Genomic DNA, 13,448 nt, shown 5'->3' on the forward strand with positions numbered 1-13,448 from the left:
CATCATCAAAAATGCACAAAACAAAAAATGCTGGAGAGCATGTGGAGAAAAGGGAACCCTACTAGACTGTTGGTGGGAATGTAAACTGGTACAGCCACTATGGACAACAGTATGGAGGTTCCTTAAAAAATGAAAATAGAGCTACCATATGATCCAGCAATCCCACTCCTGGGCATATATATAGAGAAAAATATGGCCTGAAAGGACACATTCACCCCAATGTTCATTGCAGCACTGTGTACAATATTCAGCACACAGAAGCAACCTAAATGTCCACAAACAGGAATGGATAACGAAGATGTCATACATATATACAATGGAATACTACTCAGCTACAAAATAGAACAAAATAATGCCATGCGCAGTAACATAGACAGACCTAGAGACTGTCATACTGAGGGAAGTAAGTCAGAGAGAGAAAGATAAATATATGGTATTGCTTCAGTTCAGTTCAGTCACTCAGTCGTGTCCAACTCTTTGCGATCCCATGAACCACAGCACGCCAGGCCTCCCTGTCCATCACCAACTCCTGCAGTCCACCCAAACCCATGTCCACTGAGTCGGTGGTGCCATCCAACCATCTCATCCTCTGTCGTCCCCTTCTCCTCCTGCCCTCAATCTTTCCCAGCATCAGGGTTTTTTCAAATGAGTTAGCTCTTTGCATCAGGTGGCCAAAGTATTGGAGTTTCAGCTTCAACATCAGTCCTACCAATGAACACCCAGGACTGATCTCCTTTAGGATGGACTGGTTGGATTTCCTTATATGTGCTTAAAAAAAAGCCTGCAAATGAATTTATCTGCAGAACTGAAATGGAGTTATATATGTGGAAAATAAACTTATGGTTATGGGCTGGGATGAATAAATTGGAAGATGGATTGACACATTTTATTTGTTATTTTACAACTCATTTAATGGCAGAATACATAGTCCTTTCATGTGCATTTGTAGCAATATAACAGGTCATATTCTGAACCATAAAATAAATGAACTTCAATAAATATGAAAACATACAAAGTATGTAATCAGACCAGAACAGCATTAAACTAGAAATCCATAGTGAGATAACTAGAAAATCTGAAAGCATCTAAAGAAAATTTCTAAATAAACCATGGGTCATGCTTCCCTGGTGGTTCAGCAGTAAAGGATTCATCTGCCAATGCAGGAGATGTAAATTCAATCTCTGGTTTGGGAAGACTCCTGGAGAAGGAAATGGCAATTCACTTCAGTATTCTCGCCTGGGAAATTCCATGGACAGGGGAACCTGGCGGGCTACTGTCCATGGATCCCAAAGAGTCAGACAGGACTTAGCAACTAAACAATAACAAGAAAGAAAACTTATGGAAATTTTAAAATATTTCAAAATAAATAAAAATTAAAATACAACACATCAAAATCTACGATACAGTTAAGGTGGTATTAGAGGTAAATGTATAGTATTAAATGCTTATAATGAAAAGAAAAAATAACTAAAGTAACCTAAAATTGACCCTTTTGCAAACTACATAAAACCTAAAATCAAACCCAAAGCAAACAAAAGAAAGAAAACATAAAGATCTGAGCAGAAATCAACAAAACCACATACTGTATCTCTAATAAAATCAATACAATGCATAGATCTCTAGGGCAGGGGAGGAGAGACAATTACAAATTATGAAAATCAGGAATGAAAAAATGGAATATAACCATTGATCCCAAAGTCATTACAAGGATAATAAAAAATCTTATGAACAACTCTATATCCATTCATTCAACCACCTTGATGATATAGAGCCATTACTCAAAATACACAAACTATCAACAAATACTGAAGAATTTCAGATGGCATAGGCTTTCAGTTCTAGAAATTCTATTCAGTTATTTTTATATCTTACATCTCTCTCATTATGTTATTTTTCTTTAAATCCTTGATACATTTGGAACAGCTTTTGAAAACTCCCTTTCTCTTAATTCTATCAGCTCTTTTTTCTTTTTTTTTTTTTCTGGATCTTTATGTGTAGTTTTTCCCTGCCTTTAAGCCACATTTTCAACCTTCTTTGTATGCACAGTAATTTTATTACTGGATCTTGTACACTGTAACTGTTACACTGTTAGATGTCTGAGTACTGTTGTCTCTCCTAGTTTTTTTTTTTTGGTGGTGGTGATTTAGTCGCTAAGTTGTATCTGAGTCTTGGGACCCATGAACTGTATCCTGCCAGGTTCCTTTGTCCATGGGATTCTCCAGGCAAGAATACTGGACTGGGTTGCTATTTCCTTCTACTGGGGATCTTCCCAACCCAGAGATTGAACACAGGTCTCCTGCAGTGCAGGCAGATTCTTTACCAACTGAGCTACAAGAGAAGTGCTTTTTTTTGGGGGGGGGTGTGGATTATATTATGAACAAATCAATTGGATTTCTTTTAAGTGGGTCTAAAATAGCCTTTAATTTAGAGCTGGTTTAGGCTTGTTACTATGGTGTGACCTTTCTGGGGTTTTTACTGAAGTTTCCATATGTCCAAAAAAGTCTATCTTCTAATATGGCTAGTTAGAACTTGAGTATCTTCCAGACCCATGTGAGCTCTTGTTTTTCAGTCACTCAGTCGTGTCCAAGTCTTTGTGACCCCATAGACTGCAGCATGCCTGGCTTTATTTTCTTGGGCTCCAAAATCACTGTGGATGGTGACTGCAGCCATGAAATTAAAAGATGCTTGCACTCTTTCCATTGTTTCCCCATCTGTTTGCCATAAAGTGATGGAACCAGATACCACCATCTTTGTTTTTTGAATGTTGAGTTTTAAGCCAGGTTTTTCACTTTCCTCTTTCACTTTAGTAGACTATTGTATTCTCCTTTCTAACACTGCTATGTACTATCATATAATAATCAAATTAATTTTAATTATCATGTGATTTCTGCTTTATTCCCATGTTCATCTGTAGGTTTTTCCTACATGATACAGATCAGAAATAGGAAAAATTAACCTCAAAATCATGTTTGAGAGGACCTTACAGATATTCTCTTGTCTACTGATATGCAAGGAAGAAACTCGTGGAAACAGCTTTCCTAGTATAAGATGACACTGCCATCTCAATTAGATACCAATCCAACTGATCAGGGGACTGAATCAGAATTTCCAAGATTAAATTTTAGAGAGGAGCAGATAACTCCCCAGAAGTATACTGATAACCCTAGATATAGTAGGACATTACCTACACCAGATTGAACAAATTGATGAGGGCAATCTAATCATGCACATTCATCTTTTCTTTTTTGGAAATTGTTGGTACTCCTTTCTTCTTACTTGGCCACATCGTGTGACATGTGGGATCTTCGTTCCCTGACTAGGGATTGAACCCAGGCCCTCAGCAGTGAAAGTGCTGGGTCCTAACCACTGTAGGACCAGGTGGGAATTCCCTGTTAGTACTCTTTTAAACATTCTACTTCCTCATGGGTGTATGAGAAAACCCATTCTCTTTTGACTTTTTTTCTGTTACACTTGTGCAAAACATTCTTTTATTTAGTAACTTGTTCTCACCACCCCTCTGAATTCAGGTAAAATTTGTTTTTACTGAGTCACTATGTTTCATGGCAATGCAGTCTTTTGCAAAAGCTGAAAATATGTACTCCTTTACACTGGGATGTAATTGGAAAAATTGATTGTGTCATCAAGGTCATAACTGAAGAATCATATTTGAGAATACATGTCATTCAATCCAAAAGAACAAGCCACCAGTCCCCACTAAGGACACATGCATAATTGGTATTTGGAATCAAAGCCTACAGCTTTCCTAGGCAAACAGTTTGGTGTCCCTTGTTGTACACTATCCCAGCATTACAGTAGGAAGAAACATCACTGATTACCAGGAACAGGAGAGAAAAATTTGCCGACATTTGCAGGTATATGTGTAAAACCTGATTCAAGTAAACTTCTCAAGTCATAGTAAGAATAAGAGTCTGGAACAGTAGGGACTATTTAAAATGAAATTCTAGATTCCCTATACATGCTCTAGACAGAACCTTAATTTATTAAGCTTAATAGTTATTTAACACAATCTAAATTAAGATTTGCTGATTATACAACAATAAACCTTATGTGTATTAACTGATATTTTAAACTGCACTGGATGCAAATTAATAAGGTTAAATAACACAAAATCACAATAACACCCTCCTCTAAATAATCTACAAAGGTTATTTATGAGCACAAGAAGGAACCTAAATTATTCAAAACTCAGAAATGAAGCATAAGTTCATCATTGAACCCTCTAGTATCATTGTAGCACACTGTTTAACAAGTACACCTAAAGATCATCTGACTCTTATGGGAATGTATCTTTCTTTGAATTGCTGTGTCCAATACTTTGGCCACCTGATGCAAAGAACTGACTCATTGGAAAAGACCCTGATGCTGGGAAAGACTGAAGGCAGGAGAAGGGGACGACAGTGGATGAGATGGTTGGATGGCATCACCGACTCAATGGACATGACTTTGAGTAAACTCTGGGAGTTGGTGATGGACAGGCAGGTCTGACGTGCTGCAGTTCGTGGGGTTGCGAAGAGTCAGACGTGACTGAGCGACTGAACTGAACTGAACTGATTTACCATGTAAAGTTAGATGTTGACTTCTAGAAAACTGATAAAAGAGGACAGGATTTTTGTCTAGTAGAGATGCAAATGAGTTTTCATAGAGAAGACAACTTTAAAATTAAGTTATTGTCACAGAGTGTATTAACTGAAACAATACACTAGGTTTGTATCCAACTTAGCAATGCAATTCTTAGCATCTCTTTGTTGCACTGAGAATTTGCATGTTGGTTTCTCACTTTTCTCTTGACTGGGTTTTGTCATCCTATTTGTTCCCATATTAATGTGCTAAATAAAACTTGTACCTAGTTCATTATCTTTATGCATGAGATAAATGTCTCAAGTAATTCCTCTGTAATCTTGAGATTTATACTTTCACAAAAGGATATAAAATGTTCCACACAAAGGTTGGTTTTACTAAAAAATAGGAACTCAGCTGAGCTTCCAGTGACAACTCCCAGAACTTTAGTATCTATTTTTATTTAATTATAGATCTGATTAGGTTATTTAATTTTCACAAGTAATCTCGAGAATAGTAATTATACTGACAAATAATAAACAACTCACGACCACCATCAACCCATAACTATACCCAACCAATAAAGAGCACCCAGAAAAACCTTCACAAACAAAACCAATTTCTTTACTACAAAAATTAACCAAATATCCAAATCTTTTCAATCATGTGCCCACACCACCTTGACTTCCTGCCTGCACAACATGCAATCAAAGAAAGCTCTACTATAAAACCTAAAAATAAAGCCTCCTAGATAATCATATTTGAAGTCAAGCTTTCAGATACCCTTCAGTAACCAGAATAATCGAAAAACTAAACACTGTAAACTTACCACCTAAACAAGCTAAAATTAAACTATTAATCCTATAAAATAAACAAAACTTTATAACAACATATCCAATTCCATCACTTACAATAAGACTTTCACAAACCATACATTACACATCAGATTAATAAACGGCCTTTTCATTTGGAATACATGTTTGTTAAAACATTACCTATGGCCAACTAGTGAAAGTGAAAGTCGCTCAGTCATGTCCGACTCTTGCAAACCATGGTCTATACAGTCCATGGAATTCTCCAGGGGTAGCCTTTCCCTTCTTCAGGGAATCTTCCTAACCCAGGGATTGAACCCAGGTCTTCCACATTGTGGGTGGATTCTTTACCAGCTGAGTTACAAGAGAAAAGTTTGCTACATGGCAAACTAAGCCTATATACATTATACATACTAAAGAAGCCTCTCGAGTCTGTATGTTTCTATTTATTCATGTATGATGAGATTTATATTCAGAGCCTACACACACACAGAAACCTGGAATATCAGATGGATACCACCATTTCACACATGGAAACAGCATTTGTAGGCTATCTACTCACATGAGAATAAGTATTCTGAGGTGATATAGTCATTATAAACCAACATTTAGCTGTCCCTTATAGTAATACTTGTTAACAGAATGAATTTGAGGTGGATAATTCTCTCTTTACCTAAGTCTTAACTTGTCACTTTTTTAACATGAAAAAGGATCAAGTCAGTCTTCAGGATTAACATGTAATATAAATAAAGTTCCATTCCACCTAGAACATAAACAAAATTACCTGAAGATTTATTTTCCTAATTACACAATTATCTAGTGAGAGAGCTATTACCACAGCTGACCCCCAAGTATTGTAGCTCTGCTGCCATAGGTACTAGCAATATGAGTGTCTGCTGTCTGTCCTGCTCAGATATTTGTTGTCAAAATCAAAGATTCAAAATGAGTATATCTGAGTGGTAAAACCTAGGTTGCAAGGATTCCCTGTAAACATATGATAACCTGGAAAATGTCAGTTGTTTTTTCTTAAACTATCTTGAAAAGACAGGCTTGACTTTTTTACCCACTTTAAAATACTCAGGATAATTCTAAACTGTCTTATTTACACACTGCTATATTCTCCTCATAATATGTTTTTCTGATTCTTTTCCCAGTGTATATTCCATCTCCTCTGTACCTCTCCTTTTGTCTCTCTCTCCTTCCCTTCACCCTTCCTTTCCTCTTTCTTTCATAAACACACACATACACACACACACACACACACTACATATCTTCTTGCTCCAGTCTACTGTAATATATGAAACAAACCACCATTATTGCCCATGGTTCCCCTCAGCAATAATCTTCTTTCAGATCAAATGATAGCTTTGCATGAAGTTCTCCAATTCTCTCAGGTAGTCCCATCTCACGAGGGCATCAAAATTATACTGTACACAGTGTATTTATTTCTAGGAGAGTGTGTGACCATGTATAACAAAAGGACTCAGTTTTTTGACCTGGGAAATGTATCTTACCCATGCATCTGAAAACCATTTGCCTGCATTCAGAGTCGACAGGAAACTCCATTGAAACAGGGAAGGGTGTCTACTGGAGGCATTTGGCAGGACCTCCTTTATATTGGTCGTTCTTGTCAAGTCATAGTCATGCATGAGAAAAGGCACCCCATCAAAACTGCAGGCATGAGGAGAAAAGGAAAATGGGAGAATTGGCAGAATACAGTCAACTTGGCAGACAGGGTTCTCAGAAAGCCCGTCAAGGTCAGAAGTCTAACTAAGGTTCCGTACTCCCTCCCATATCACAACAAAGGACTAAGTGTCAATAATTTACCAATATCAGTATTTTTCTCCCCTAGGGATCTCTTTTTGGGGTTTGTATTAATCATATTATTTATGGTGAAAGTGTAGCTTCCCTATCCAGGGATTTTTTAGAATGAAGAAAAAGGTAATGACCTGAGAGTAAGATGAGTAGGGTAGGGATGAGGTAAAGCCCTGTGCTCCCCAGAGCCACACGTTCAGCTGCTCAGTCCTGTCCGACTCTTAGCAACCCCATGGACTGCAGCATGCCAGGCCTCCCTGTCCATCACAAACTCCCGGAGTTTACTCAAACTCATGTCCAGCCAGTCGGTGATGTCATCCAACTATCTCATCCTCTGTCATCCCCTTCTCCTCCTCCCGCCTTCAATCTTTCCCAGCATCAGGGTCATTTTCAGTGAGTCAGTTCTTCGCATCAGGTGACCAAAGTATTAGAGTTTCAGCTTCAGCATCAGTCCTTCCAGTGAATATTCAGGACTGATTTCCTTTAGGATGGACTGGTTAGATCTCCTTGTAGTCCAAGAGACCCTCAGGAGTCTTCTCCAACACCACAGTTTAAAAGCATCAATTCTTCGGCGCTCAGCCTTCTTTATAGTACAACTCTCACATCCATACATGACCACTGGAAAAACCACAGCTTTGATTAGATGGACCTTTGTTGGCAAAGTAATGCCTCTGCTTTTTAATATGCTCTCTAGGATGGTCATAGCTTTTCTTCCAAGGAGCAAGCGTCTTTTAATTTCATGGCTGCAGTCACCATCTGCAGTGATTTTGGAGCCCCCCAAAATAAAGTCTGTCAAGTTTCCATTGTTTCCCCATTTATTTGCCATGAAGTGATGGGACCGGATGCCATGACCTTAGGTCTTCTGAATGTTGAGTTTAAAGCCAACTTTTTCACTGTTCTCTTCCACTTTCATCAAGAGGCTCTTAAGTTCTTCTTTGCTTTCTGCCATAAGGGTGGTGTCATCTGCATATCTGAGGTTATTGATATTTCTCCTGGCAATCTTGATTCCAGCTTGTGCCTCATCCAGCTTGGCATTTGGCATGATGTACTCTGCATATAAGTTAAATGAGCAGGGTGACAATATACAGCCTTGATTTACTCCTTTCCCTATTTGGAACCAGTCTGTTGTTCCATGTCCAGTTCTAACTGCTGCTTCTTGACTTGCATACAGATTTCTCAGGAGGCAGGTAAGGTGGCCTGGTATTCCCATCTCTTTAAGAATTTTTGACAGTTTGTTGTGATCCATACAAAGGCTTTCATGTAGTCAATAAAGCAGAAGTAGATGTATTTCTGGAACTCTCTTGCTTTTTCAATGAACCAACGGATGTTGGCAATTTGACCTCTGGTTCCTCTGACTTTTCTAAATCCACCTTGCACATCTGGAAGTTCTTGGTTCAGGTACTGTTGAAGCCTCGCTTGGAGAATTGTGAGCACTACTTTGCTAGCGTGTGAGATGAGTGCAACTGTGCAGTAGTTTGAGCATTCTTTGGCATTGCCTTTCTTTGGGATTAGAATGAAAACAGACCCTTACCAGTCCTATGACCACTGCTGATTTTTCCAAATTTGCTGGCATATTGAGTACAGCACTTCAACAGCATCATCTTTTAAGATTTGAAATAACTCAACTGGAATTCCATCACCTCCACTAGCTTTGTTCATAGTGATGTTTCCCAAGGCCCACTTGACTTTGCATTCCAGGATATCTGGCTCTAGGTGAGTGATAATACCATCATGGTTATCTGGGTCATGAAGATGTTTTCTGTCTAGTTCTTCTGTGTATTCTTGCCACCTTTTCTTAATAACTTCTGCTTCTGGTAGGTCTATACCATTTCTGTCCTTTATTGTGCCCATCTTTGCATGAAATGTTCCCTTGGTATCTCTAATTTTCTTGAAGGGATCTCTAGTCTTTCCCTCTGTTGTTTTCCTCTATTTCTTTGCATTGATCACTGAGGAAGGCTTTCTTATCTTTCCTTGCTATTCTTTGGAATTCTGCATTCAAATGGGTCTACCTTTCCTTTTCTTCTTTGCCTTTAGCTTCTCTTCTTTTCTCAGCTATTCGTAAGGCTTCCTCAGACAACCGTTTTCCCTTTTTCCATTTCTTTTTCTTGGGGATGATCTTGATCAGTGCCTCCTGGGCAATGTCACGAACCTCCGTCCATAGTTCTTCAGGCACTCTGTCTTTCAGATCTAATCCCTTGAATCTATTTGTCAATTCCACTGTATAATCATAAGTGATTTGATTTAGGTCATACCTGTATGTCTACTGGTTTTCCCTACTTTCTTCAATTTAAGTCTGAATTTGGCAATAAGGAGTTTATGATCTGAGCCACAGTCAGCTCTAAGTCTTGTTTTTGCTGACTGTATAGAGCTTCTCCATCTTTGGCTGCAAAGAATATAATCAATCTGACTTCAGTATTGACCATCTGGTGATGTCCATGTGTAGAGTCATCTCTTGTGTTGTTGGAAGAGGGTGTTTGCTATGACCAGTGCATTCTCTTGGCAAAGCTCTGTTAGCCTCTGCCCTGCTTCATTTTGTACCACCTTACCTGCCTCCTGAGAAATCTGTATGCATATCAAGAAGCAAGTTAGAACCAGACATGGAACAACAAACTGGTTACAAGTTGAGGAAGGACTATGTGAAGGCTGTATATTATCACCCTGATTATTTAACTTATAGGCAGATTACATCATGCCAAATGCCGAGGCTGGATGAAGCACAAGCTGGAATCACGATTGCTGGGAGAAATATCAATAATCTCAGATATGCAGATGACACCACCCTTATGGCAGAAAGCAAAGAAGAACTAAAGAGCCTCTTGATGAAAGTGGAAGAGGAGAGTGGAAAAGTTGGCTTAAAACTCAACACTCAAAAAATGAAGATCATGGCATCTGGTTCCATCACCCCATGGCAAATAGATGGGGAAACAATGGAAACAGTGAGAGGCTTTCTTTTCTTGGGCTCAAAATCACTGTGGAATGTGACTGAAGCCATGAAATTAAAAGATGATTGCTCCTTGGAAGAAAAGCTGTGACAAACCTAGACAGCATATTAAAAAGCAGAGACATCACTTTGCTGACAGAGGTCCATCTAGTCAAAGCTATGGTTTTTCCAGTAGTCATCTATGGATGTGAGAGTTGAACCATAAAGAAAATTGACCACCAAGGAACCGATGCTTTTGAACTGTGGTGTTGGAGAAGACTCTTGAGAGTCCCTTGGATAGCAAGGATATCAAGCCAGCTAATCCTAAAGGAAATCAGTCCTGAATATTCATTGGAAGGACCAATGCTGAAGCTGAAACTCCAATACTTTGGTCACCTGATGGGAAGAACTGACTCACTGGAAAAGACCCTGATGCTGAGAAAAACTGAAGGCAGGAGGAGAAGGGGACAACAGAGGATGAGATGGATTTGATGGACATGAGTTTGAATAAGCTCCTGGAGTTGGTGATGGACAGGGAAGCCTAGTGTCCTGCAGTCCATGGGGTCCAAAGAGTCAGACATAACTGAGTGAATGAACTGAGCTGAAGGGCACTTCAATCTCCTGTTGTTCAAGGGTCAATTGTGTATCTCTTTGTAGAATTTTGTGGTTGCCCCAAAGATTCCAAATACGACCCAATAGATCACATTCTACGAGTGTCAACCGTCTACCACTTCAAGTATTATGTAGAAAACTGAATACGTTTTAGGTCCCTTTACCCAACCTCCTTCCATTATGATATACATGTCTTAAATATCTCAAAATATATTGAGACCCATATATCAAACAATATTATCACTTTTGTCTTTAACCACTGAACACAATTTTTAAACTCTGGAATAGAAGAATCACCCATTAATATTTACTTTTTTAAAAAGATATTTATTATTTTTGGCTGGGCTGGGTCTCGGTTGCTGCCTATGGACTTTCTTTAGTTTCAGGAGTTGGCTTACTTTTCTTTATGGTGGGCGTGCTTCTCATTGTGATGGATTCTGTTGTTCCAGAGCACAGGCTCTAGGCATGTATAGTTCATTAGTTGTAGCACACAGGCTCAACAGTTGCGGTGCACAGGCTTAGTTTTCCACAGCTTCTGTGATCTTCCCAGACCAGGGAGTGAACTGTGTCCTCTGCAGTGGCAAGTGGCTCCTTAACCACTGGACCACCAGAGCAGTCCCCACCTATGTATTTTTTACCCTTTCCTTTGCTTTGTTTTATTCCTCATATTCCAAGTTGTTTTCCTTACCCTTGTTTTATTGAGGTATAACTGACATAGAGCATTGTATTATTTTTAGGTGTACAGCATGATTTGATATATGCATAGGAGTGAATTTTAACATCATGATCTTTTGTCTAAGAATTTTTCATTTCCATTTGATTCTTCTTTACTTCTCTTTCTCTGCTAACACCTTTTATTTTTTCAATTAACAAGTGTTCATAATTGTTTGTTGGGGACATTTTATGATAGCTTCTTTAAAATTCTTAGAAATAATTCCAACATCTGTTTCTCCTGCTGTTGACATCTATTGATTACCTTTTCTCACTGAAGCTGAGTTTCTTCTAGATCTTGGTATGGAAAACTCTGGATTGTATCCTGAGCATTTTGAGTATTTGGAGATTTGAAATCTCATTAAAATCTATTTTAACATGTCTAGGTTCAGAAAACATGTCCTGGACCACATTTGTAAGATACGGGTTTAACGCCAACTTAGTTTCCAAAGGCTCTGCAGAAATCAATCTACAACACAGATAGTGTTCCAACAGATTCTCAAACCTTCTGTTGTGTTGTGTCTGTGTGGTTTCATGCATAGGTTATACAGAGGTCTGCCCAGGATTTTATGAACAGGTTTTTAAATTCCCTTTCTCTAGCATGGCAATTCCTCAGAAAACCAAACATAGATTTACCACATGATCCAGTAATTCCACTTTGGGGTACACACCTAAAAGCACTGAAAACAAGTTCTTGAAAATATACTTGTACTCTAATGTTCATAGCAGCATTTTTCAAAACAGCCAAGAGGCGGAAGCAAGCCAAATGTCCATCAGAGGATAAATGAAGAAGCAAAATGTGATATATATATATATATATACACAGTGGAATATCATTCAATCTAAAAAGGGAAGGAAATCTTGTCACATGACACAACATGGATGAAATCTGAGGACGTTATGCTAAATCAAACAAGATAGTCACGAAAAGACAAATACTGTATGATTCCACTTACGGGTATTATTTAAGTGGTCAGATTCATAGGAGCAAAAAGTAGAATGGTGGTAAGCAGGGGCTGAGGGCAGAAGGAAAGGTGGAAAGGTTATTTAACAGGTATCAAGTTTCAGATTTGCAAGATGAGCAAGTTCTATAGATTTGTTTCAAAACAATGTGAATATATTTGATACTATTAAATTGTACACTTAAAAGATAGTTATGATGGCAAATTTTGTTATGTGCTTTTTAAGAGAATTTTTAAAAGGAAGGAAATTTTGACAGATGCTACAATATAGATGAGTCTTGACATGCTAAAGTGAAATGAGCTATACTGACATCATGCTGATGTGAAATGAGCTTAACACAAAATACAAATACTGTTATTGGGCTAGAAATAACAGATTTTTGTGCAGCTTTTTTCTGTCTGCAGCTATAGGTGTTTCCAGGTCAGCTCTCTTCAGAGCTCATGTCACAATACATGAGGAAAAACAGAAATTAGCAAGTGGAAACTTGCTCCCAATTATGAAGTTCCTTTGGTCTTATGAACCAAGCCAGCCCACATTCTATTCTTCACCATTCAGAGTTTTCTGTTAGTTGCTTTGTGAATTTTGTCCAGTATCTTATTTTTTTAATTTTTTTGGTAATTAATGGAGAAAATATGGTGGAATACACAGTAGTAGTTGCAATTTGCGCACTTCCCAGCGTCCTGTGTCCCACTTTCAGTAGTTAGCCAATTTTACTTCTTAGTAATCATAATATGATTTTTCCTGTTCTAGTTACTTTCATGGTATTCATGTCCTGACTAGACTATGACTGATAAGCAATATTTATTAACGATGAAGTATAGACCATAGCCATCAGTGTGGATGGTGGAGGTATGTAGAGGAGGTGGTCATGGGAAATGAAGATGTCAACAGAGAAACTGAGCAGTTGGGAAGATCATCTACAATGAAGTTGAAGTCACAGAAGAGAAAAGGACAATGTGCCAGGAGCTCACTGTCACAGCACCATTACCACATTAGGCCATGACCATGAGGAACTTGCACAATGAAATGGAAGCTCT

General features: G+C 38.4%; 1 protein-coding gene across 14 annotated transcripts in view; it reads right to left on the reverse strand.

The window, feature by feature from the left end:
• The window catches only part of LOC145524716 (glycerophosphodiester phosphodiesterase domain-containing protein 4-like), a 101,982-nt gene that overhangs the window by 47,568 nt on the left and 40,966 nt on the right, over positions 1-13,448 (reverse strand). For all 14 annotated transcript variants that reach the window (XM_081537470.1, XM_081537467.1, XM_081537462.1 and 11 more), the window contains one exon: positions 6,905-7,061. In XM_081537470.1, coding sequence (XP_081393596.1) covers positions 6,905-7,061 — 157 coding nt within the window. The remainder of the gene's footprint in view (positions 1-6,904; positions 7,062-13,448) is intronic.

Source organism: Giraffa tippelskirchi, chromosome 10, assembly GCF_054371585.1.
Source record: "Giraffa tippelskirchi isolate mGirTip1 chromosome 10, T2T-mGirTip1v1.2.pri, whole genome shotgun sequence".
NCBI lineage: Eukaryota > Metazoa > Chordata > Mammalia > Artiodactyla > Giraffidae > Giraffa > Giraffa tippelskirchi.